Source organism: Epinephelus lanceolatus, chromosome 22 (assembly GCF_041903045.1).
Source record: "Epinephelus lanceolatus isolate andai-2023 chromosome 22, ASM4190304v1, whole genome shotgun sequence".
Taxonomy (NCBI): Eukaryota; Metazoa; Chordata; class Actinopteri; order Perciformes; family Serranidae; genus Epinephelus; species Epinephelus lanceolatus.
The window spans coordinates 26,321,049-26,347,601 of record NC_135755.1 but is presented as its reverse complement, the minus strand read 5'-3'; the positions used below and the strand labels follow the sequence as shown (position 1 = coordinate 26,347,601).

Here is a 26,553-nt window from a genome sequence, read left to right as displayed (position 1 = left end):
GTGGATACTGCAGGAGGGGGAGAGAGGGAAAATGAGGCTATTGATGGAGAGCGCGCCCAGGGAACATGAAAAGAGAACTCTGTCTGCTCATTTGGAGTGCAAGGCTGTGTGTATGTGTGCGTGCTCGTACTTGAATCCCTGCGAGAAGCAAACGTCAAGCCATTTTGTGGGACCTCACATTTAAAAAAGAGGCCATTTTAGGTTTAACGGTCAGGGCTAGGATTACAGTGAAGGTGGCACATTCTGTGGTTTTGATTAGCGTTTATAGGAAATGATTGTGTCAATGTATTGCCGTGAAGTGAGGGTGTGTTTTGTTGTATTTTGACTGCAAATGTTCTCCTGCGTGTGTGTCTGTAATGAGTGAGTGCTTGCGTGGGATAATAAAGAGAGAAGTGCTTTGAATGTGTCCTCATTTTAAGTGTTCGAGCAGCCGTTAGAACTAACAAACAGGGGAGAGGTGAACAATAGAGAGATGGAGAGAGGGGGAAAAAACAATGAAGAGAGGTGGTGATGAGAACGGAGGGGCACAGGCTTTACGTAAGTTGTATGTCTCAGTGTGTGCAAGTGTTGAGGCTTTTTGTATTTAGGACACACTAGAATAAAAATCTGTGTATTTTTCATGACAGTGGGTTTGTGTATGTGACATGTGAGGGTAGAGTATGTGTGGGAGACTGTAGCACAGCTCAAGTGTCTGTCGCTGATGGGTATGACTTTGCCCTCTGCTGTCCAACCCTCTTGTGTGGGCAAGTTTGTGTATATCTTTGTTGCTACCATGAATATTTTGTCAGTGATTTATTTTTCTTTCCTTCTCCTGCCATTTTTGGCCTCGGATTCCCTCTTTTTCCTCTAGCTCTTCTCTCTACATGAAAAGGCTTATTTGTATCGTCTGTTGCTAACCATTCCCGCTCCCTTCAGTCTTGAGCTACATCCTATAAATGCCATATGGTGTGACTCAGACACCAGGAGAGCCACTACAGAAGCCCCCCCTAACCTTTGCCTGTTTAAAATGCATTCAAAATAAAGAGACCAAGGACAGCAACAACTCAGCCTACAGGTACGTGCATAATTCTTGGGTGTAATTTAGCTGCTGTTAAGCAAATAACACAAGTGGAATGAGTTTGACAATTCTCACAAACGTATTTATATCAGTGTTGAAGAAATGATGAGATTAGGGGGCCTTGAGAAACAAAAGAGGGGGCCTACTCAGAGCAAACCAGGGGGGCAGACCAATGGATTTGGGTTACAGTACAGCTAAGTAGGAATATTGATCTCTGATTTCCACTGCCTTCTCAAGGCTTAAAAGTGAACAAAATTGAAATTTTCTGAACAAATGCCTAGAATATCAACTATTGCACAGGTATAATTTAGGATTAAAAGTGTTTTCTCAGTTACGCTGCCTTAGCAAATCTCCTAGAGTGATTTGAATAGCAAGCACTGGCACAGAAATACCTTCAAACTCCTTATTTCCAGCAGAAGCTCAGTATGATTTCTTAAGGCGTTACAATGCACTGCAAGCACCAGTATAATCTTAACAGACATCATGCGGCCTCATTAAAATCAGCCTCATCCAGTGGTCATTAGGTCGCTTTAGATTTCTTTCTGACGTTGCAAATTCACTATTCAAAAATATTCTTAGCAAAGAAGCCAGGTGTGTGGTTACCATAGCAAAGGCTGGCTCAACAGTGCAGTACTAAGCATCTCTTCATGCCAACTCCACACATTAAACACTCGGTTTTTATGACCAGACAGCTTCCCTGGATTCATTTCCCAGAATTAGTCATTTCTTTCTTTTCGACAAGCCAACGCTGACATAAAACCCGTCTCGTTGGATCACAGCAGACTCACAACACAAAATGAAACAATAAAACTGCTGCAAGTGCTGCTATCCATTCTCACTCCTGAAATAGTTGAATAAGTTTGGAAGTCTCCTTCAATTAATGTCTTCACTAAAGGAACTGCTATTCTTCAAGGTGTCAGGCAGCTCTGTGAAATGATGGACAGTGACTGTATTGCGAGGCCCGAGACTTCAGAGCAATAACTGAAATTGGGAAAGAAAGTAGCAAAATGGAGCTTTGAGTGAGAACTTTTTATATTCCTACAGCAAAGAGTACGGCATCTTAAGCAGTGAAATCAAACCAAAGCATTATAACCAAATATCGCAGGAATGGAAACCCAAAATGAAAGCCTGTCTTGGGCAATCAGTCACACTGTGGAATATTGAATTGCCCCTGTAAAGTCCACTAGTACTAAGACAGTCGGTGCTCAATCAGATTTCTTGCATGAAATATGCAAGAAGCAGCACTGAGTAAAGCTACTGCTGCCTCCGTTTCTGCATAAAAGGCCTTGGTCATATTATAGGCTTATAAAAGGCCCTTAGAAATATTACCATGGTGTCAGTTCATCCAGAGCCTTTATGCCTCTGTGTATAATTGATAGAACCGGCGAGGCAGAGCGACTTGACCATCACTGTGGGGAGTAGCGTGCTGGGCTGAGGGGGCTTGCTCCTGTAACAAAGGTTATATTTAAATGGGTTCTGATTCACTGTCTGGTGCACACTGGTTTCTCGTGTTCTTTTACCCATTTCGCCCAGTGTCTCAATTTGATTATTATTGCTGTCGCATGCTTTATTGGCTTCAGTATTGTCTTATACAAGCAATATCTGTGCTGATTCCCTTTCAACTTGCTGATATGCAGTTGCATTATGAATTGTGCTGCACCAAATCAATGTGTATATATCAATGTGTATGTATGTGCATCAACATGAAACAACTGAAAGCATTCTGCAGTCTGTGCTATGTACTGTATAATACACTGGTATACAGCATCAACAATAATTGTGGCCATGACTCACACACATACGCACCTTGACTGAATCCTTGAGTCATTTTCTAATCCCACCATTCATTGCCCCTTTCTTTATTCCCTCTATCCTCCATCTTTCCCTCTATCCTTCCTTTCAGCTCTTTTTCGATCCTCCCCTCCCTCGATCTATCTTACTTATTCTTTATCCATCGTCTTTTATGAAGAGATTTTCTTCCTTTTCGCTGATCAGTCCCTCACCCTTATCTCTCCGTATCCTCTGCCCTTTTCATTGCTTTGTAATCGCCTACCCTGTCTTTCCCTCTACAGAAATCTGCAGCTGTGCACTCCTTTTTTGTTCCATTTTCGACCTCTTTCTTGGGACCTTTTCACCATTTGACTTATATTTTTAGTTATGTTCGCTGCCTCTGCACCTCCTCTCCTTCTTTGTCTCTCTCTTTCTGTCTTTTACCTCCACTGTGTTTCTGCAGCCAATCAGGTCGGCTCACTGCAAATCCTTCTGCTATTCTCACAGGGCTCTACCTGACCCCCCAGCCTCTTTCCTTTTCACTGTCATTGTACTATGTCTCTATTAGATACAGCTATAACCATGTACCATTATTTAGCATCCAAGGTCACTCCTCCTCTCCTCTTCTCGTCCTCTTCCTCTCCTCTCCATGATTTCCTCTTTAGCTACCTCTGCTCCTCCTCCCTCTTCTTCTCTTCCTTTATCCCCATCACCTCTCCATCTGCCCTCATCTTATATTTCTCGTCCTCCCTCTCTTCCTTTCCCCCTGTTGCTATATCACCACTCCTCTCCTCTGCCCCGCCACCTCTCCCTTTCCTTATGAGATCGTGAATCACTCTCTAGTTGTTTTTACCACGCTAGCAGCGAAAGAAGTAGGCAAGCAAATTCACTGAAATATACATGGAAGACCCGGAACACATTCACAAACGCATACATCTTTGATATGCTGATTTTGCAACCACTCACTGCATTGTGCATTTTTAACCATATTTACGTCCCTATTGTCACATGTACATGCGAATGTGCAACTCTGTTTTGTGCGGTACATAGTGTGGACATGTGAAATGACATTCACCTAACTCCTCAGTGGTCTCTTGAGACAATATATGTTCATGAATATAAAGTGTACCACGTATAAGTTGGACTACTGCTCTGAAATTAAAAGAATTGATCGAGTTGGCTATGTTGAAGAGGCAGGGGTGGTGTTCTCATTACTGTCGCTGTATTCGCAGACACTGGCATTGTGCTCTGTCACCTCACATGCCAAGTGTGTCTGTCCCTGCACTTCTAATTACGGTTAAACCCTGCAAACATACACACAGATGCAGTGAGAAAGTGAAGGAGACAAGGGAGTGCTTTGTTCAAGTTGGTGACACAGAAACGAGTAATTATTAGTACCCGAGAGAGAGAGGGAGGGAGAGAGGGAGAAAGGGAAAAGGAAAGAGTGATAGCAAGGGGATAAAGGAGTGGTAGGATCCTGTCCCTTTTCCTCATCTTTCACTTCTCTTCCTCTTTTTTTCTCTCTATCTGCATTACCAAGTCTGGTGGTCTGACACCAGACAAGATTGGGCACAGAGAGCAAGCAAGACAGAGGAGAGAGAGCGAAAGACGAGGAGGAACAACAAAGCAATTATCTCCTCTTCTGGCTGACATCTATACTGCCCTCGTTTCCTTTTTTCCATGTCATGTCTTTTGTTCGTTTACCCTTTCTTCCATTTTTGGTCTTGATTCGTCGGACTGTTTACTGTCTCGTTGGCCGTCTCCTTCAATTTTCTCTGATCTCTTCTTATGTTATCCTTGATCTGTCTTTGTGTCAATCTCTCTCCCCCTCCCCGTCCCTTCCCCTCTGGATTTTATTTCCTCCCTCCTTCTGTCTTTTTGCTTTCCTTAATCTATCCTTCTCACTCGGCTCTCCCTCATTTGGCCTGATTTTCCCGTGCCACCCGATTCACTTGTTTTCTCTCTCATTCCCACTCCTTTTTTTATGACCTCCTTCTTCTCCCCAATCCCCTAGTATTTGTCTTTCTCCATTATTTCTCCCTTGTTTCTCTCTCCCTCGTTATTTCAGCCACATTCCAAAAGATAGTATGAATCTCACTGCCTCACTCACTGCCCTCCTCCTCCCTCTGACCCTACAGAATAATATAAGTTGACATATGTATTGAGTGCTGACCCTTTCTCTTTTCCTTCCTTCCTCTGCCTCTTATATGAGTTGACACATGTATTGACACAGTAGTTTAACACTTAATTACATCTTCCCCTGGGGTAGAACTCTCAACCCCATTCTGTCCCTCCCCTATCCTTCCCTCCATCCTTATGGCTGTCTAAGTCCATGTTCTGTCTTCCTCTCTCCCTCTTTGTCTCTGTATGCCTCCTCCTGCCCCGATGTTATATCTCTCCTTACATCCTTATCTATCCCTGTCTCAGCAGATGCACTTATCTTGTTTCTTGTATGATTTCTTGTATTGGTTACCAGGCAGACACAGGACTAAAATAGGATGCTGATATTAGTTTCCTCAGCAATATCATATTGTACTATTCAAAGAGCCATATGTAGCATGACAGAAACTCAAAGCGTCACTGGATGTTTGATTTCTCCACTGGAGGAACATAGTTTATACCACCTAGTTTGGTGCACAAGCAAATATCCTCTCTGTGTATTTTTAAAATATTTACGGTATATACCGGTTCTGCACTCTGTTTGAAACATTAGTCAGACATGCTGTGTAATTAGTAGCAGCAAATGAGTGGTATTGCCATGCACCTAATTTCCAGGTTCTGTTTCTTTAATCCTTCCATTTCCCTCTCCTTTTGTTGCTCATTACCCACGCTCTCATCTGTCTGTGTCTCAGCATGCTCCTTTCCGACGGTTGTCAAACTCTCACCCTGTCATTTTGAACCGCGTGTCCTTTTTTTCCCCCTGAAACTTTTACTTTCATTATTCTCATTATTTCTTAAACTCTGCCTGATTTGTGCTCCGGCTTCCTCCTCTCTCCCTCCCTGTGATCATTTCTATTCCCATTAAATTCTGTGTCAAACTTTGGCACTTTGAGTGCCCAGCAGGAAAGTTGGTTCTGTGGTGATTGGGGAGAAATTTTGAAAATTGTCAAAGCCCTTACACTCCTGCCCGCACACTTAGAAGACTTCTGAACCTAATGAGAAACTTTTGTCTATGTCTTGTACAAGTGTGATACAAATGCCCCTACTAATACACCTTATGTACAGCACCAGTGATTCATAAGGTGTTTAAAACGTCTGTCCCAGCAGATTGCTGTTGTTTTATAAAGGTCAGTAGCACAATAGAAAGCAACAAACTGCATCTTGTATAATTCAGAGGTATTGAATAATGTATTTACATTTCTGTATACACACTGTGATTGGACCCAGTGACACCTAAACTGAACATCCTGCAATGGAAATCCTATAAGATAGTCTTGCAACAAATAATATGAGTGGTGTTATGTGCTATTTGCTTAATGCCAGATGGTGTTCAAAATGTCAAGGCTGTATTTGTGCTATTTTCTACCTTCAATACACTACGTATACATAACTAAACTACACCTTACAATATAACTGAGTATGATAACTGCCACAGAATCAACATGTTTCTGACAGAATCTCAACAAAATGTTTGGATTTTGTTCCACTGTATGCTCTGTGGCTGATTAAGTCTTTAGCTCATGCCCCCGTGCACAGCCATGTAAAGGAGAAATTGTTGCACAAAACTAGAAATCTGGCTGGAAAAACACCAAATTCTCTAACAGATGGTACCACAGAGGTTGCTTTACAAATGCTGCCTCATTAACATGATGGGACATTTTTTCTCCTGTTCTTTGTCCTTCAGGTAGGCTGTACCCATGTGTGGGCAAAAAAAGACATGCCTATTTGGTAGTCACTCACATTCAACCAGTAACCTTTGTTAAATCCTTGTATTGCCGGGCTTCTAGAATATCTGAATGCCATCTCACATTAAAGGATCAAGGACATTTTCTCGTGAGCAAATCAAAGTGTTGCACTGTAACATTGTGGCAGAGCTCCAGGAAGGAGGTCTCAGTTGACGGTGTCAGGGGAGCTAAGGGTGACAGGGTGAGCGGTGACCAGCGGATGCCACGCTGACGACATCCCACCTGGCACTGTCACAGATGCCATCAGAATTAGACAAGCCATGCTAAAATGGAGGATGGTGTTGTCTCGCATGTGGCTGACCTTTAAAGACAATTTAATCTGGCAGCCACACAATGTGCTCCGCTGTTGTAATCTATATATACGGTATATACCTCTGTCTCAATATGTAGCTCACTTTTTGTTCTCATCTTTCCCTCTCTTCCATTCTTAAATCCTCTGTTTTCCTCCCATTCTGTCTCTCCCTCCCCTTCCTCAGCATAATGCAGCTGGGCTTGGTTCTTTCCCACCTGCCAAAGCACACATACAGCAGCAGCAACAACAAAATATGAACACAAATCCCCGATAGAAAGCATGAAATCTCACTCGTCCATTCTTTCCTTTTGAATTCATAAGCCACACTCCCTTTGGCTGACTCCTCTCTTCTCAGTCTTGCTAGTTGGTGTGATATTGCGGTTGGCACTGCCACATTGAAAGCTTGATAGAATCTATACTGGAATTACCTGGCTGCATTGTGCCATGCTTCCTTTCAAATGCTGCTGCCCCTCCCCCTTCCATTCCCTCTTTATCTGTCCTTCGAGACCGATTTTCCTGCTTCCTCCCTCAAAGCCCTCAGACTTCTCATCTACTCTTCCAACTTCTCTTTTCCAATTCGGGATTTATATATCAGTTTCACCTTTAAGATAGCCACTACTTGTCCATCTCTCCTTTGAGACAGTTATTCCTTCCCTTTGTTTTGTTTGGCGGTGTGATTTGTTTAGAGTTTAGTCAAACTTCAGATACTCCCTCCTCACTGAATTTCAGCATCTCTCCTGTGACGCCGATTGCCTTGGCTCAGTCTTTCACGCTTATCTCTCCTCTATTTTGCCTCTGTGTGAGTCTCTTTGAGTCTATCAGCATTTTCTTGTCTGAAGCGGCACAGCTGAGCCCTCACCTCTATGGATGCTGCCGTTCCATTATTCCTTTAAAGTTTGTTCCCCCAGAGGAGGACATTTTACCTGTGTCGCCCTTGTGTTTGCAAGAGCTAAATTCAGCCGGGGCAGCTGGGATTTCAAGTAGGTAATGCTCTAAACAGCTGTATAATTGAACACAATCCAATACTACCTTTTATCAAGCCCCATGTTCTGTTTTGTTGTAAATTTGTCAAAGGTGTTCTCACAACCCATTGGGATGCTGCAGGTGAGTCAGTCCCTGTGCATCTGTCTGAATTGATAGATGTATCACATGCTGTATGCTTTGGTTTTTAGAGGTAATACACCTTGACAAGTAGCAAGACAGCTCCCCTAATATTAGAGGGTTTTCCATAGAGCAATTAATGCAGCTGATCAGCGAGGGAACAAAGATCTCATTCAGTTCATTCAATTCAATCATGTAATTAGTTCTCCATGTGTAATTGCCACAGATGTGTCTTGGGACTGTACAGAATCTGCACTTGTCTGTTTTGATGTGGCATTTCAGTTTGACTCCTCTTTGCTGCGGGGCTCTCACCACTCTGCCCTGCCTCCTGCTTTTAGTTTTTTTAGGGGTCCTTCCCATCTTTTTATCCCAAATGTCTGTGGTCTCCTTTCACTTCCCATTTTTTCTCTTACACTATGTTGGTTGTCCCAACTTCTATTTCCCCCTCCACACTCTCTCTTCCCTATTTCTATACCCATATGTATTTCTGTTGTGTACACATGTTTTATCTCTAACTATATATCAATGATGGATTTAAATACCTCCCTCTCTCCACCCTTGCTTCATTGCTTTTTCCTTGAGGTCCATTTGGGCCCAACCCTCTCTCTTCTCCCTCTTGTTGTCCATCATCCTCTCTCCTTTCACTCATCCTTCTTTCATCTCAATCTCTCCCAAGGTGATGTGAGTAGAGCCTATCTCCTATCTCCCCCCTTCTCCCTCAATCCCCTTCCTTCTCCTTCTGAAATCTCTGAGGCCTCATTCCTATCTTAAAATTCACCCTTCTGGCTCTATCCATCACTCAAACTATTAGTTTTTCCACCCCATCCATCTTTTTTTCCATCCACCCTTGGCTGCAATCTTCCCTACTTTCCCTCAATCTCTCTGATTATACCTGCGCAGTTTTTTATATTTCCAATCATCTCTCCATCCGTCTGTCTTCCCTGTCCTCTTCCTGTCATATGGCCAGCTCTCCGCACCCCTTCTCAATATCACTTACAGTTTAATACCATCATATATGAGGGAAACCACATTCAGACCCTGCATTACTGCAGAGTGAAATGAAAAACAAATACAAATAATGCCATGACGGCAGTCCCTCTCCAACTTCCAACCCCCTTCTCTTCTTCCCTCATGCTGTCACTGTATCAGCCACTGTTTTCCTGTAGCAACAAACCCAATACATAAATGTTCCATCAGTCTGTGCTTACAAATACAGAGGCAGTAAACTTCGAATTCATGCCGGCATAATTCATGTACAGTGCATTAGTACTATTGTCCGTGTAAGTACCCCAAACAGTTAAACCCCACGCCTCTTATGTCATATTTTGAAAGACAAGACTCTTATGTTGGATCTGTCACAGACTTATTTACTCCTCATTCACATCTTTAGACATGTTTCTGTTAATTTTTCCATAGTTTCATGGAGCCATCATAGAAAGTTTAAAACCTGTCATCCATTATTTTGGATGTAAAACCAAAAGGTTATTTATAAAGAAACTGTGCTTTGACTCGTCCCTCCTTTCACTCTTTTAGCTCTTTTTGGCAGTTACAAGTGTCTGCACTAATACTCCTTCTTTCTGCCAGACCCACAGCTACTGTTTATAAATTGGCTCATAGCAACGCATAGAAAGAGTGAGTGAAGACTGGCAGCTTTGCAAATAAAAAAAAAAAAAAAAAAGTAACCTAAACTTATAAGGCAGGGTGTGGCAGCGGTCTCCTAAATAATTTGTGATAACAAGAACAACATTGCAGCCCATAACCTCAAAGTTGGTCTTCATAAATGTTTGATAATTTTTCTCCCTCTGAGAGCATGGTGAGTAAACACGGACAGTGAAGTGTGAAAGGATCTCATTTTAAATGCAAAATGACATTGCTCACTGAAGGTTTAAATGTTGCTTCACATTAAAACTGACACATCCCATCAAGATCCTGTGTTACTCTATCGGACGGGTTCATTAATATTGGCAAGTTACTCTATGTAACCAAATGCTGCTGTAGACATTTCTTCCATTCAGAGTCACACACTATTTACTTGCCTCTGAATGTATTCATGTTCCAAGCCACACTGTCACAAATTTTTGAAAGCTCCCCTCCCTCAAAATCTCCTTTTCTTCCCTCAACGTCCATCCACTTGTCCTCCCATGTGCACCAACTATCCACCTGTTGGGTTTTAGTGTCATACAGTGATGGAGATAAATTATTAACCACCCTCGCCCCTCTATCCCTTCATCTGTCTCCCCATTCATCCTTCCCTTGAGCTATCCACCCGTCCATGTACAAGGTGAACAGTTGCGCTACTGAAGTGTCATGCTGTGATGGATAAATATTTAAGGAGTTTTGCATGAAAACAGGATATCCACCTTTTGAGGGAGGAAGACAGTCAAAAAAGGATTTGTGGTTGCGTGGAGAGCAGAAGATGATACCTATTGGCAAGTATCTGAGCACTGCAAAAGTAGCATTTGACATGGCTCCCATTGTTTGCACAGTGAGTACAGTGTATTACATAAAAGTTGAACTGACCTGTAGATGAGGGTCTCGTCGGCGGTGCAGTTGTACTGTATCTGATACATCCAGACAACGTAAGCTGCAGACAAACGCCCCAAATCCCATCGCACCTGAGCTGAGGTTGATGTAACCCCTTGTACTCCAACCATCCTTCCTTCCTCCTCGTCCCCCTCGTCGTCCTCCATGCTGCCTCCATCGACCCTCTCCCCTTCGGAGGCCCTGCTACTGTCTCCATCATCGTCCTCCCCTACACCTCCTCTGCCATCCTCCACCTCTCCTCCACGTCCTGGACCGTTGTTAATCCCTCCGTTTTTCCCTGTGCTGATATCCGAGGAGCCCGGATCGGTCCGTAAAATCCCATTGGTCACGTTCCTGTTGGTTTTGGTGTTGACATTGTTATTCCCTGTGTTTCCACCTGCTCCGCCCCGGTGTGGAAGAGGGATTATTTTCAAGTCCACAGTGGCTGTTGCTTCGCCCGCTGCGTTTATTGCGATACATGTGTATGCCCCGTCATCCCGGGCAACCGTTACTAAGATATCCAAGGTCCCATTGCTGAAGGAGCTGGTCCGGGATGAATTGGCAATGATGCGGTCATCTGGTGAAACCCAGTGGACTACTGGCTCAGGGTCGCCAATGGAACGGCATTTTAGCGTGGCTCTCTGGCCCTCCAGCACCCATAGCTTGTGAGTGTGACGGGTGATGAGAGGTGGTTCACAGGTGAACTCCTCCTCAGGAATCGACCAGAAGTATCTGAGAGACAAAGAGGGATGAAGCCAATGAGAGAGAGAGGAGGAGAGCAGAATAACCTTTTTGGCTAAATACAGGAATTAGTCTTCTTTAATCCCTCCAAGGTGGGTTTGGCAGGTTAATGTAGTACATTAACCTAAAGATCTATGTGCTCTTGTCTATCAATTTAAGGGTAAAGTTCAGTAATGCACAACAGTCTGAACAATTCCTCATGCAACTCTGCAGAAAACAGTACTAAGCAAAGAGTAATTAATGGTGACAGCGATGACAGATGACAACACCAGATGCTCATTTTCCTCTACAATCCTTTGTTTTCACTCCATACTTTTGACTACAGGATTAGACCACAAAACTCTAGATACAGGGATGAGAGTGTGTGAGGTATCAAAATAATGACTACAGCAATCTCACATCATTGTTTGGAAACTCAGTCCCAAAGGCCTATACCTGTCCTGCGAGTTTTTGCTCCAGTTCTATTCCTGCACACATGATGATGAAATTAAGATGTCATAAAATGTGAGGCCCTTAATTGGATTTGTGCTAAAACAGAACCAGAGCAAGAACTTGTAGGACAGATTGGCCTTGAGACAAGGTTGGAAAATGATGATGTATGATTGCAAGATAGACTAAACACATAATTGAACTTGTAACAACTCATTAGCTTCCCACAACATTGAAGAATGCTTCATTGTGGGTTATGCAAATAATCCAGTGACCAATTGATGGAGTTTACCTTCCAGCCAGGTGAGGAGGTGTAGCACATGTTTCCATGTCATCCCCACGGATAAGCCGCCGTAACCATAGCAGTTCACAATTGCAGTGCAGAGGATTTCCACCAAAATTCAAGCTTATGACAGCATTATAAGGAGTGGGACTTATTGCTCCTGTCTGGGACCTGAAGATGACATAAGAAAGGACCATAAGTTCACCTGCACAAAGCCTTAATGCAGTTAAGGTTGTTTTAGATGCTACATTCTTGACCTGTAGATGGAACCTATCTATTTTAAACTTACTCTATAAATTTATCAGACCTCATGCTTTAAACTTGTAAATGGGAGAATGTTAATCAACCAATTTAAGAAAAACATTTGAATAGCAAAACTGATTTCCTCCGAGCCAAGGCTTAGCTTCTTAGTCAGTTTTTTCCATTGCTTTGTGAAATTGCAGCAACCTTCCTCTTTTGTCACTCAAATGTAAAAGTTTTTCTTTATTACTGTTTAACTTTTAAGGATTCAACAGAGGAGTTTAAAGGAACAAAAATGAATTTTGCCATAAAGTGAGGTCACCAGGAAGTTAATAAGAACTTGCTGCTCAAAATGAGAGAAACAAGTGATTGTGAAAATGGTCCACAACAGGTGGTTCAGACCTACCCAAGAGCAATACTTAGCAGTAGTGCTGTTATAAGCATCTTGCAGCTGGCCTGTGCAAATTAAAATTGGAATAATTTGCAAATATCGAGGATGAAAACAGGACTGTGTTGAGGTTACTTCCTAAGCAGGTTTCTTGAGGATGGTTCATAAGACTGGGGCGGTAATAAAGTAGCACTGTTATAGTAGAATAATTTAAACACCTGTATAATTTTCTCAGCTAAGATGCATTATTGGTAAAAACAGCAAAACCATATGGATAAAGGAGTGGGCTGTACTTAACAATAACGCAGGTGTGCACATGTATTGGCTACATATAAAAATGGAACTATAAAAGAAAGAGGCAGTGGAAGGCTGCTGTAAAGTACTTTCAATGGCAACACACAGATTAAATTCACAGGTGGGTTAATTTAAATGACAGCGTTTTGTTAAGCTCTCCACAGCACAATCGACATGAGCCATGATGAAAAAGAGAGACTGAGAGAGAATGAAAAAATAATCTAAGGTGAAGAATGGCAGACTTAATAGCCCTGTTGTTAGGAGCAATCAGGTTTGAATTTAAACATGTGTGCTAAAAAAAGTTGAAAAACAAAAATGATGAAAGTATAATTTAAGTGATAATTTGACCTTAAAATAGTAACGTTTCTCGATGACAGACCTGATTTAAAAAACATATTTATTTCTTATTATAGCTCTGTTTGTGGTTCAGCGGATAGCACAGTTCTTGTCCTTTATCTTTCAACATATTCGCTGGACAATTACTGTAATACGACTGTACAACCCCCCTAGCAATTGCTTTAAATCTCAGCTGTGTTGAGCGCAAGTTCATCGAGGTCGCGTCGCAGCTGCACTCTGTGAGATAGTTATTTCTGAGTTAGCTGGAGCTTAGTGGGCACCTTTACAATGAGTGATTTTTTTTTTTCCTTTACTTCCCTCATTACTTGCCATCAATCTATTTCCAAAGTTGAAAATGTACAACTAGCCAATAAGTGGGCACAAGAGACCTGTAAAGGCCTTATTTATACACCTTGCTGAAACATGCCCCTGTGGTTTTCTTTACCATGCACGGTGTGGAACAAGCCACTGCCTTGTTCCTTATAACAGAACCAAATAAAAAAGAAATAAAATGAGAACACAAGGTTTGGTTGTTCCACTCTGTGGAGTAGTAGGAGTAAAAGTATGTATTTTGGTATGTACAGTACATACCTTACATATGGATGATTAGATGGCAAGATAAATAGAGAATGGACTGACTAAACATTTTTACAGAATGTCTGTACATTTTAATTTTAATTATTATTATTTTAAATTTTATATACTTTATTAATCCCAGAGGGAATTCTGTTTGTCAATTACACACAGGTCCGAACACACACATGCACAAACTGGACCTATACATGCACTAAGTGGAGAGATGTCAGAGTGGGCTGCCCATGATAGGCGCTCCGAGCGGTTGGGGGGTTCGGTGCCTTGCTCAGAGGCACCTTGGCAGTGCCCAGGAGGTGAACTGGCACCTCTCCAGCTACCAGTCCACGCTCCATATTTTGGTCCGGACGGGGGACTCGAACAGGCAACCCTCTGGTTCCCAACCCAAGTCCTTATGGACTGAGCTACTGCCGCCCCCACAAGGCAACATCAACATTGCATCGATGTACATCAACATTGCCGTTACATTGTCTCTCTTTGTGTCAGTGCCAGAGCTCTCCAGTAAAAAAAACACTTTAGCTGCTCTGTGGTGTCGTCTGCCACAGAATATTTCCACTAAGCCACATCTTAGAGAAACATAAAAGGAGAAGCTTAAGAGCTACCTTGCAAATAGAGGATCAGGAGGCAGTGTTCGGAGCCTGTTGGAGGTCATATCCAGTCTCGCAAGCTTGTACAGCTCTCCAAAGACTCCTTCCGCTATGTGGTCTATCAGGTTATGGTCCAGGTTGAGAGTGTGCAGACTGGCCATGTTCTGAATCGACTCCCATGGTACTCTGTAGCAATGAAATAGAGGAATATTTAGAGATTAATGTGAGATTCATTGAATTAATAGACCTTGTGCTAAGTTTGGTCATTAGTTCTTGTTTAAGAGTGGATGAATTGGAGAATATCTAATTGCAGCTGTGAAGACAGGTCTACCACTGATGGTTAGTGTCCCTTGTGGGTACACTGACACTCTATAAGAAATCAACCTGATTAAAGGATGAATGTGCTGCTTATAGATCAGTAGAAGTTTACTCTCTGTGTTCTGAGCACATTTTTATGTTACTCAGCAGAAAAATGGGAATAAGGAAAGACTAATTACTGACATCAATGACAGAATACAACAACAGATGCTCATTTTCCTTCTCAATCCCTCTCCTTTTCCAGGGGTCACCAGTCCCATCTGTGACCCATTGCTGCAGTCATTCAGTATTGCTTGTGCGCAGACATTCACTTAAAAAGTGTTTTGGTCAAATTAGTGAGTAAACTGACGACTCAGGACCAACAAAATGGAATAAATTTAAAGTAATGCATTTATTTTTGGAGTCGCAGTCGTACCTACACTGTCGTTTCATCTTGTCTCCTGACTGTTGACTTCACTACAGTGTGTGACTTCTTTAGTAGAATACATATTGGCAGGGTATACACTTGCTCTGTTTATCTGATAAGCACTGTAGCACTCTCAGTTCTGAGTACAAAGGGAACCTGCTACCATTCAGTATGCCATATTAGTAAGTTGATTTCAAAGCTCATTTGAGGAGAATTTATTGCTTTGTCTAATGAAATGAATGGAGTCAATTAGTTTAATTGCTTCAAGAGCAGTGGAGAAGCTGCTAAATTATTGACTGCTACAACAAACAGCAGATGGTCACCATTTTGTCTATATAGTATAATGTCTCTGGACATTAGGCTTGTGAGGAAAGGCTTAATGATTTATTAAATCGTGTTTGTGGTGTAGATTAGAGAAAGAAATGTGAATGAAACAGGATGGTGTTGCACCAGGATCCCTCTTTGATATAGTCAAAATTATTGCCCACAGACACTAATTTTGTTATTTAACTCATCCTACAAATAGGCCTTGATACACAACAGGAGTCTGATGTAGGTAGTGCAGAATCCAACCAATAATTAGGTCACAACTTTTCTTTATTTTATTTTTTAATGAATAAAGTTGGCACTTTCCATCCTTGCTGCATTGCTGAACACCAGTGTCCCAGAAAGTAAACCACTTGAGCTCAGTTCAGGTTCCAGGAGTGCTCTGTAAAACTCTGCAGTACATGAACAAATCTAAGCTGCAGGAGACACCAAGCGTCTATCAGTATCCTTCACAATTAAATTACAGAGTTGGGCATCCCCACCTGGATAATCTCGTCCCCTGCCTAAAAAGAGTTTTCATATGTCATGATCTGTTCCCAGTTTTGAACATTTTTAACCCTGATAAGAAAGAATCAGTGATGCTGGCTCACTTTGAATCTCAGTCTGTGAGGACTCCTCACAGTAACCCGCAACAAGGGGGCACACAGCAGTTGCTAATGTATGCATCATTAAAACTCTTTACACTTTTCTTATGGCTTGGTGGAGGTTGGAGAGAGGCCAGAGAGCTCCTGTTGAGGAGACAAATGAAACATCTTCATCAGAACTGACAGCCAAAAGCTGCTGAATTCATCAACGCAGTGGGACACTATGAAGAGGAGAATAGGGGGTTGATAGAGAATTTCATCATTGTTCTGACTTATTATTTAGTCCAGAGGAATACAGAGTGAGGCTGTCTCTCTTGTCCCAGATAGAGATGAGTAGAATACTACACAGTGCGCTAAGGGAGGAACCATATAGAATAGCTATGCACACTCATACTCAGAGGAGTGACTGAGCTCAGGCGTGAGCTCATCAAATCTTAACAAAATCGAAGTAAAAGAAAATTAGGACCTCATCAAAATTGATTCACTTTCACTTTCCTGAGCTTTTAGGCCTCTCCTCCCAGCCTCAGCAGTTTGAGCTGGTTCCTCATCATTGTGTTTGCTGACTCTTGCGTGATCATACAAGGTGTTTCCACAGTGCCTTGAAATTTTGGGAGCTGAGCTGTGCATCTGCAGCATACACTTGAGACCGACACTCGAGCAGAGTATAACAGTATGTTTCTACTTAACAAAGTAGATCAGAGTACCCTATGTCTGTTGTGTGAATGCATGATGCATGATCACAACAGAGGCAAAGGCTTACCTCCTGAGGTTATTGTAGGACATGTCAAGGTCTTCCAGCGTCATCAGGAAGTCATCAAAGGCCTGGACAGAGACTTTGACCAGCTGGTTGTTGTTGACGATCAAGTGTTGCAGATTGACCAATCCTGCAAGGTCCCTGGGTCCAAGTGTTGTCAGGCGATTACCTAGACACATATATATGAATAATACCACTTAGCAGTTGATATTGAGTGTTTCTGTGAACTTGTTCATTTGAATATTTAACCAACTTGTCATATCCAAGTAGTTTAAGGATCTTCAAACAGGATTTCTGTTTTGGCTCACCGTCCAGATGCAGGGAGCGCAAACTCTCCAGGTCAGCAAAGGCCATTGGTCTGATCAGGTGGATGGTATTCCTCGACAGAGTCAAATCAACCAATCCGGTCATGTTGACAAAGTCAATCCCACCTACTTCCGTGATAAAGTTGTCAGCCAGTCGCAGCTCCACGGTGCGCCGGTCAACGTGCGGGGGGACAAACAGGAGGCCCTTGTCGGCACAGAGCGTGCTGAGCGACTCCGAAAGGTTTCGACAGACGCAGTGGAAGGGACAGGCTGAGACCACACCCCACGTCTCCCCTGCTCCAATCAGAGAAGGCAGCAGGCAGCATGTGACCAGAGTCAGCCAGTGAAACGCTGGGAAAGGGATGGAGTCGGGAAGGGTTCTTTTTGTGGCCCTTGGGCACGCGCAGTGGACTAGATGAGATGAGGAGGGCAGAGATGAGATGAAGAGAGGCGGCAGAAGAGAAAGAGAGAGGATGGATGAAGGGAAGAGGGAGGGGGAGGCGGAATGGTCTGCCCTTTGTTCGGGGTGGAGGTGTGTGTGGGGCAGGTGTTTTTGTCTGCGGGGATTGAGGGGTGGGGGGACAGGCATGGTAGAACGCCTGGCGATCCACAGACCTGGAGGGAGACAAAGAGGGAGAGTGGGGAGAAAAAAGAGTTTTGGTTTTTAGACTCACGTTGTTTTATAAGAAATGTCTGAAGTGTGTTTATGTGTCTGCTTTCCTATCTTCCACCTACTCTGACTAGACAGAGCTGGAATGAGAGCGTGTTCTACACATGCATACTTGTGTGGGCTAAGGCCTCCTCTTAAATGAGTACCTCTCTGCACTAATGCCCACTTGGTGCTTCATAGCATAAAACAATCCATATTAAGAAATAGTAGACGCCCCCTGCAACAAATACTTTCTTAAATATACACTTGCAAGCACACAGTCCCGTGCACCTCTTCACCACTACAGCTTATCGCTTAGCAACAACATCCCAAAAGACTGAACACAGCCAGTCCCCATAGTAACAGTTACCTAGAAACCTGTGAGAACGGATTAGATGAGTGTTATATCATCGGACCCTGTCTTAAGACTGTGGGTCAGAGAATCAAATTGGGTCAGCGGCCTATCAGCCTTGATTCCACAGGAAGACTCAAGTCACGCACAAAGTAGGCTCAGTGGAGTCCAACACACACAAGGGTCCCTTTGTGATCTCAGACATGCAGAAAATCTCCCAGTAAACTCATGCTTTGTGTGCGGACATCCCTAAATACAGATAAGGTATAGAGATGAGTCACTGCCACTGATTGGCATGCATAATAGTTGTCATAGCAACTGTAACCTAGATACAGAGAGAGTGACAGGGAGTGTTGATAACAGTCACAGCCGTGGTGACTAGGGAGAGGAGACAGAGGATGAGACGGTGAGTCAGAGACAGACAGACAGAGGAACTCGCATCATGGGAGAAAGACGGGTGTATTGTCACGCAGAGCAATCTGGAGACTTGTGCAGTGGAGTAGAGCCTTGAGCATGGTGATTATATTGTGATATATAATGTATGCAACCTAATACTTTGAGTAACGACAAGACATAACCGTATATCATGCTGACTTTACAGGTTGACGCAAATTGCTGGCTCAATATTTTCCATTAGGTGATAGCTTTGCTCTTTCTGCGTGAAACTAGAAGAGGGTTTACCATTTAGCTCACATATTGAGGCAGTGTCAATATCAAGGCACAGAGGGGTTTTCAGCAGTATTTTGCACTCTCCTCCTTACTACATGGTTCACTTTGGTCTACTTCCAAAGTATGAGCCCTATTAAACAGACTTCAGAGTTCCATTTTGCAACCTTCAGTCAAGATAAAGACACCTAGTGTTTGAAATGATTATACTTTTTTTTTTTTTTTTATCTCAGCCTCCTAAATGTTTTCACTGTTAAAGTAAAGAGAAAGAGGGGAAAAAAGCTCTCTTGGATGATGGGAATGCATTACTTATGGATTACTTTAGGCTCCATTGAATGGTATCATTACCTCCTTAATGTCATGCATTTCCGTTTGAAACAGGATCTTTGGGCAAAACATTAAACTGATGGGCTGTTAGTTAAGGAGAGAAATGCAGTTTGATTTGATAGGACGGGCAGAATGACAAGTTTGTGCCCATTCATGTGACCTTTAATAGGCTACAATGTTAGAAAACACTGCTTTTGTTCAGGATCCTTGCTGCTTGACTTTTAATACTTGAATGGTGCTTGGTCGCTCTAGGGAGCTGTAATGACTACCAGGAACTCAGTATGCTTTTCAAACCAAAACTAAAAATATAACTCCAACTTAGACATGGTACCACAGATAGTTATTTCCTTATGTCTGGTGTCATCAGTTTCAAAAAATTGCTTGCAGCAGTAGAGGGTTGGGATGTGCAGGGAAGGGGGGGTAGACAAAGTCACGAATGCCTGCAGTGACAGCCAGTCCCCAGGGCAGTCGACGTTGGAAGTCGACTGCTCCTGAGCTCCCGTGGAGGCGTGCATACTAAAAATGTAAAAATGCTCCTGAAAAAGTGAAATGCCGCTTAAAAATGTGTCTACTCTGCGTCGGCCCTGAAAAAGCCCTAACGTCAGGTGTTGTTGTAGAACGAGCAGGGCACTTCAGTCCTGGCTCCGACCAGCTTACCCCCGCGCTTTGCTAATGCTTTGCTCCTCAGACAGCTCACTTTACCCGCGGCTCGCTGAATGTCAATACACTCACGCACTCTCCTGTTGCGCAGCCTGTTTGTCTCTCCACTCCTTCATTTGACCTTTATCTTTCTTTCACCCCCCTTTTCTTATCTTTTCCCCTCCTGTCTCTCTTTCTCTCTTGTGCTTTCTCAGTCCTGTAGTAACTTCCTCACCTGCCTCTCACTTTCTTATCCTCTCTTTGATTTTCACCTCCTCATTCTCCTTGTGAAAGCCCTCACATCCTCTTCCTTGTGTCATGCGTACTCACACCTTCACCCTCCCCCCAAGGCTCACTTACCTGCCTCTCCTCTTCTTCCTCTGACTCTATTACTAGGGATTGTTCTTTTGTTTCTGTGCCATCCATCCCCTACCATTTATCTCTCACTGCCGTGCTCCTCCTTGTGTTTTCTATCTTTCTCTATCCCGTGTCTCCATCCTTGCTCACCTTCCATCTTATAACCCTTTTCGCCTCTGGCTGCTCTGTAAATTTCCGCATTTTCTTTCTTTATGTCTCATTCCCTCTCTTTCTTTCTCTCTGTCTTGTCTGCCCTTGAGGCAACCTGAGTACGACAATGTTATCAGTCACAGTTCTACCCCGCCACCTTCTCCCCTCTTTTTCCCCTCCTGCACCTCCTCTGCCTCTGTCTTTTTGTCTTGTCTCTCTATCGCTTGCTGACTTTGCTGCCCTCCATGTCTCCTTGCCGCCTACCTTCAGTCACAAACTATGCACACATATGCACACACACACCCTCAGATCCTACGTGCCACACATGATATTTTCTGTCTTCTGCCGTGCTCTGCCTGTCAGAGAGACATGCTCCCTCCTTGCTCGTCTTTACGGTCTTCTACACCTCCCTCTCCCTTTATCTCTTGCTCTTCCTCTATTAGGGAGCAGATCTCATTTGCAACTAGAGCAGTGCAGTATTGAAGCTCTCTGACACGCACACACTGGAGTTGGGTGTAACCGATCCGTCCGCTTAGTGATCGATCTGACCCAGAGAGATAGATAGCACCCTGTCCCATTCGTTTACACCCCTCCTCTTTCTTTCTTTCTCAATCTTTTCTATCTTGTTCCTGTTTTAGCCATTTTAAGGTGGTAATCATACGTGTAATTGATTTTTACAGGTATGTAGAGTATTTATTAAGGGAGTCACTTTGTAAGCAGAGGCTTGATGTCTGTTCATTCATTTGTTTGGACACAGTATGTTTTGCAGTAGTTTCCAGCAAAATACAGTGGACATGTTAGGAAAATGTTTGAAATTGAGAAAGAATGAAATGTGAGTCATCTTTTTTATATGCAAATATATTCCAGAGGATGTGACACCAATATCTCCAGCAGCCAGTACCACAACATCAAATATATCTATTTCAAAATGACAGCTTTTCTACCTCAGCCAAGCCAAACTTTTTGCAATATTTCGTCTTTGTTTTGAAGTTATGCCATCTCCGCTCAGGCTTTTTCATGCACAAATTGAAATTCACTGAAAAACTGGTAGATGAAAATGTACTCAGTATTTCTCCAATTCAAAGATGAATTCTTCATGAAAGGATATTAAACATAATGCAGTGCATCATAATGTAATACAGTTAATAAAAATGCATACTGTTATATTTCATAGCCCATATTGTTACAACACATTCTAACTCCCAGCTCAACATATTCTGATTCTTGGCCAGTTGCCGTTGGCATCAAACTTTGATGCTCATCATATGCATGGTGTTTTATCAAGGAATCTTAAACCAACATAGGTTTACTTAGTTTTTAGGTTTCCATCACCCCTCCCTGTCACCTTACACAAATGTTCTTGCTCTGTGGAGCACGTCAGTTGCTTGGAGCATCTAATAATGACGCAGCCTGATGTGTCTCATACAGAAACTAAAGGGTGCTCGGTATCAGACGCTGAGGGCCACTGAGCAAGCATCTGTATTTGATGTGCTGGGGGTAAGACTGAGTTGACTGTTACCATTAGGGCAGCAATTTTCATTAATTCATCAGTTCATTGGCGAACTGATAAAGCTCTAGTTTATATACTAGCCATTGGATACTACAAGTCAGATTACCTATAACAAAACACATTACTATTAATTTTTCTCTAGCATTTATTGGACGGCACTATGAGTCAAAAACAGTTTTTGCTCACAGTATTTATGTGCACTGGTGTAGGGCAGCTTTTTAATTCAGATTTTATCTTGCACAAGTTTCCCCCCCTTATCTTTACCTGCCTGTTTGGTCTGTTTATTGTGCTGCTGCAACATTTAAATCTCCCCTCAAGGGATTAATACAGTCTTATCTTACACATTGGACTCATGCAGCATACAGGGGCGATACAGCATGTGGGAGTTTACCAGTCAGCTGGTATCTATACCTTATGTATATGGTTAACTCCACCATGCCTGTTTGGTGTGTGTGTGTGTGTCCCTGTGTTTGTTAATGTGACATTTTCCTGCACCCAGGAAGCCTTCACTTACTCCTAAGAGTTTGCTGCTTAATTTACAATAAGAAGAGATATACGCACACATACAGATACACACACACACACACACACACACACACACACACACAGCCATAGCAATAAGAACAAAAGCCCTTCGGTATTAAGTCTGCTTGATACTTTTTGGGAAGGAAAGATTAAAGAGAGTCAGTCAATGAAAGATAGATGATAGAAAGACAATTCACAGAGGAGGAGAGAGGACAGAAAGACAACATAAAAGAGATCAGACAAAGATCTGCTGAAACTGTATGAAAATCCCATCACATGAAAGTACATGTGCTTTTGGCTCTGTATGTGTTTAGAGAGTGCATGTGCTCCCAGGCATGTGTATCGTACAAGTGTATTATATATATATATATATATATATATATATATATATATATATATATATATATATATATATAGTTGTTTTTTCTTGTGCTCCTTCTATTTTGGGAAACCTCTCGCTACGCTACCCTGTGTGAACCCTCAACCCTCCAGAGAGCAAGAACCAGGCGGGTGGAGAGCTCAGAAAGGCTGCATGAAGTGAGAGTGAGAACATGAGCTAAAAGCGTCTGTGGAAGGAACTACTCAGTGTACCCCCGGTGTTGGAGCACGACTCAGAGCTGCGAGGCTGAACCTAAGCTCACCCCAACTTCCAAAAGTTTCTGTTTAAACACCCACCACAGCCCCAGGAGGGTCCAGCTTCGTTTTGTAAGGCCAGACCCAGCTAAACATGAAGCTGCTAATAGCTTCAGAGTGATGAATTTCCATTAACAGTGTGTTTCTGTGTTACTTTTGAAGCATACCCTACTAATTAAGAGAAGCTTCAGGCGTGACTTAAAAGCTCTAATGTGTCTGTTTGGAAGTATGTTTTTTTCACATGGAAGACCTATTGCACTTAAAGGCTTAATTCCCCTTTTGGTCTAAGTCTTTAATTCTCTGTGGACTATTATAAATGTCAGGACCTTCTTAAATGCCAGCCACAGTGGTGTTGATAAACAGTGTGTGTTTGTGCTTGTGTGTTTTCACGCATGTGTTTGCATATATTCCCAAATCTGCATATTGGCGTATGCATTTGTGCATCCTCTCGGGCACGCGCAAATGCCATTAGCCTGTAATCGACTTAAATCAACTTAGGGAATGTTGCAGTGTTTATAAACAAGGGGATTTGTATTAGCTCTCAAAAGCCACTTATCACAGGCACAGTAATCCACAGATCTGATTGGAGTGCGCATAGGTACACCACGAGGCTTCAGTCAAAATCACTGACAGCCAGTTGCCACGGTGTCATGAAGAGGTTAATGTTTGACTACTAGGTGTGGAAAGTGGAAAGGTAGGAATGAATGAAGATTTTGAGAGTGACAGCGTCATTTGACTATCAGCACATATCGCTGACTTGAGCCCTGCTGCATCATTTGATCTGAAAATACACACCAGCTCTACTGGCACAAATGCAAAGGATCAAATGTAGAAGCAGCCTTTCATACACGAACAGAAATTCTTTCAATCACACAGAGGCTTCCTAGCATGCACTCTTCCTCATAATCCAAGCCCTTGATATTAGGTGAGCGCTTGCATACAGAAACAACCGCGAGCATACCAAAACAGTCTACCCACACAATCATAATTATAGGAAGGGCCAACACATACACACACACTCTCTCTCTCTAGGCAAGGAACAAAAGAACGCCCACATAGCCTCTTCGTGCGGCAGTCGTGTGTACTGTAAGCCCACTCATCCTTTTGATACTATCACTCCTCTGTCAATCCTCTGTCGTATCCTGTCCTCTTCAGTCACCCAGAATGTATAGAAAGCACAGGAAGAGGGGTACAATGTTGGATATGGAAACGAACAATAAATAGGGACACAGAAAGAGGCTAACTGCATGAAATACAGCAAGAGGAGGAAGAAAAGAAAATGGGAGAAGGGTGCACAAGATGGTGGAGGTGGGTGGGGGGTGTAATATATGAGGGGAATAAAACCCAGTGCGAGGAGCTGAGAATGAGTGGAAAAAAGGAAGTTTGAGGAAGACGGAAAGAAAGAGGGATGAAGAGTCAGTGTGTATGAATGTGTGTCGTTAAGCGGATGGGCAGAGAAATATGTAAAGGCGATAAACGGGTGAAGGCCGCCATCCATCACTGTCAGAGAGAGGGATGAGGGAGGGACGAGTGGATTTGATTAGGGAAAGGGAGAGCTGTGTTAAAACTGAGTTTGTAAGGCGTCATCATCACGGTGGTGGGAGAAGCAGGTAGACAGCAGAGAGAGAGGGGGGGCATGGTTGAAGGATGGGAGTGAAAAGGTGACGAGGGAAAGAGTGAGAGGAGGAAAGAGGTCACTGGTCAAGAGAATGGCAGTTAAGTTGTAAAGGATTGGCTGGGGACATATAACACAAGGCTGAAACTTTATTGGCCATCATAATGGTCTAAAAAAAATTTATTTAGGCATTAAACTTCTATCAGAGGTCAGAAATTAAAAGCAAGAGTTAAGTGTGAGATAATGAGAAGCTGTAACAGAGCTGGATTAAGATGTTTCTCTCTTATCAGCGTGGTAGGGTGTCTTTTAACAGTGACTATGTTTACACACACAAAATATTCAATTTTTTGTTCTTATTCTGAAAAAGACAGTATTCCAACTAAGCTGTTTACATACTCAGATTAACATGCCATGTCATTTATCTCGTCAAAGTATGGAAAATTGGAAGGGCTTGAGTCGCTTATGCCATTTTACTTCTTTCCGTCAACATAGGATTTTTACCACAAGTGACAAACCTGTTCTACCGTGTTTGAACACAGTCTCTCTTTTTCATTCCTTCAGCCACCTTCTTGAAAAGGTCAGCTTTACAATATTTCCGCATATCCAAAAACCTGCTAATATCCAAGTACAATCACAAAAATGATAATGATACTTGATAGTTTTCGATAGTAGGTGCTTCGGACATATTCTGGTCTAAAGCCCAGGCAGTACGTCATAGTTTTTTAAGCCAGATATTGATGGGCAATGTTATGTTGGCCAAGAGCATAAACACTTTTCCTTTACATAAACTGTAACCAAAACACTGAGCTGACATACACAACAATACGGATTTTGTCGATCGAGCTCTTTTTAGATCAGTACCAAAGAAGTATGTGTTCCTTACCCAGCCCTACTGACCAGTCACCAATTTTTTTATGTACTTTTTCTGCATGTAACATTACAAAGATGGACAAAAATCAAACAGAAAATGATTCAGTCATGTCTGTTTTGGGTCTGAGGCTTTAGTAGTCATGTTTTAGTGAGAAGTATGAAGTACAGAAGCTTTCAGACACAGGTACCATATAATCCTAGTCTTTTTGTCGAGTTTGTGCCTCTCAAAAAAGGGAAAAATCTACAAATGTCAGTCATTAAGTGCTTGACGTGTAGTTCTTTTTCAATCTGTACAGTCATCTGTTTTTTTTCCAGCCGTATAGGTAGGGGGTATTGATGGAAAAAGCTTACAGAACCCCTGAGGTAAATAGCAGGAGTGAGGGAAGAGAAATGGGAAATCAGAGGAAAGAACTGAAGTGCATTCTCTTTAAAATAAAAGGACTGCAGTCTCCTCACGGCGGGGATCCAAAATAATACAGTTCTTCTGAAATACTCCACTCAACTAATTCCTCCCAAACCTCTATGTTATTTTTGAGAGAGAAAAAGAAACAGCTTGTGTATCTGTGTGTGTGGAGAGCAAGTGTCTGTGTATCAGCATGTGTATACCCATCTGTATGCACCACCCTCCCTGACTAAATCCTGTTGGAATCCATCCTATTTGGAAGATTTTGATAATTGTTTCTATTCCTGGAACATTGCACAGTCAGATTTTTTAATGTTTTTGTTTGGTTTAGGTTTTTTTTACACCTTTGGAAAACTTCCACTTCTGCATCAGTTTAGAAATTAAATGCTTATATAAAGACCTTGTTTTTGTCTCACTGATGCACATTTCACAGCTCTTGCATGAAGACTATAAAAGCTCCAGTTTTTGGCGATTTTCTGCAGCAGTCTGAAAATCAAACGTTCACTCTTTACGTCCAGAAAATTGACTTTCGGAGACATGAGCGTTTCATCAGAGCTGAGTGAAATTGTAGCAAAGTGCTTTTGGCTACCGCACCTTATCTTATAAGAAGTTCTTAAAAGTATCTA

At 42.5% G+C, this 26,553-nt stretch overlaps 2 protein-coding genes across 2 annotated transcripts in view; one reads left to right on the top strand and one right to left on the bottom strand.

Annotated features, from left to right (window-relative positions):
- pcxb (pyruvate carboxylase b) overlaps positions 1-26,553 on the top strand; it is a 359,457-nt gene that overhangs the window by 214,414 nt on the left and 118,490 nt on the right. The window lies entirely within an intron of this gene.
- Positions 1-26,553, bottom strand: part of LOC117245655 (leucine-rich repeat and fibronectin type-III domain-containing protein 4) — a 37,610-nt gene that overhangs the window by 1,687 nt on the left and 9,370 nt on the right. Inside the window, exons 2-6 of the mRNA XM_078164184.1 lie at positions 17,235-17,846; positions 16,933-17,095; positions 14,553-14,723; positions 12,111-12,272; positions 10,646-11,380 (exon numbers count right to left, since the gene is read on the bottom strand). Coding sequence (XP_078020310.1) covers positions 10,646-11,380; positions 12,111-12,272; positions 14,553-14,723; positions 16,933-17,095; positions 17,235-17,820 — 1,817 coding nt within the window. The 5' untranslated portion in view covers positions 17,821-17,846. The remainder of the gene's footprint in view (positions 1-10,645; positions 11,381-12,110; positions 12,273-14,552; positions 14,724-16,932; positions 17,096-17,234; positions 17,847-26,553) is intronic.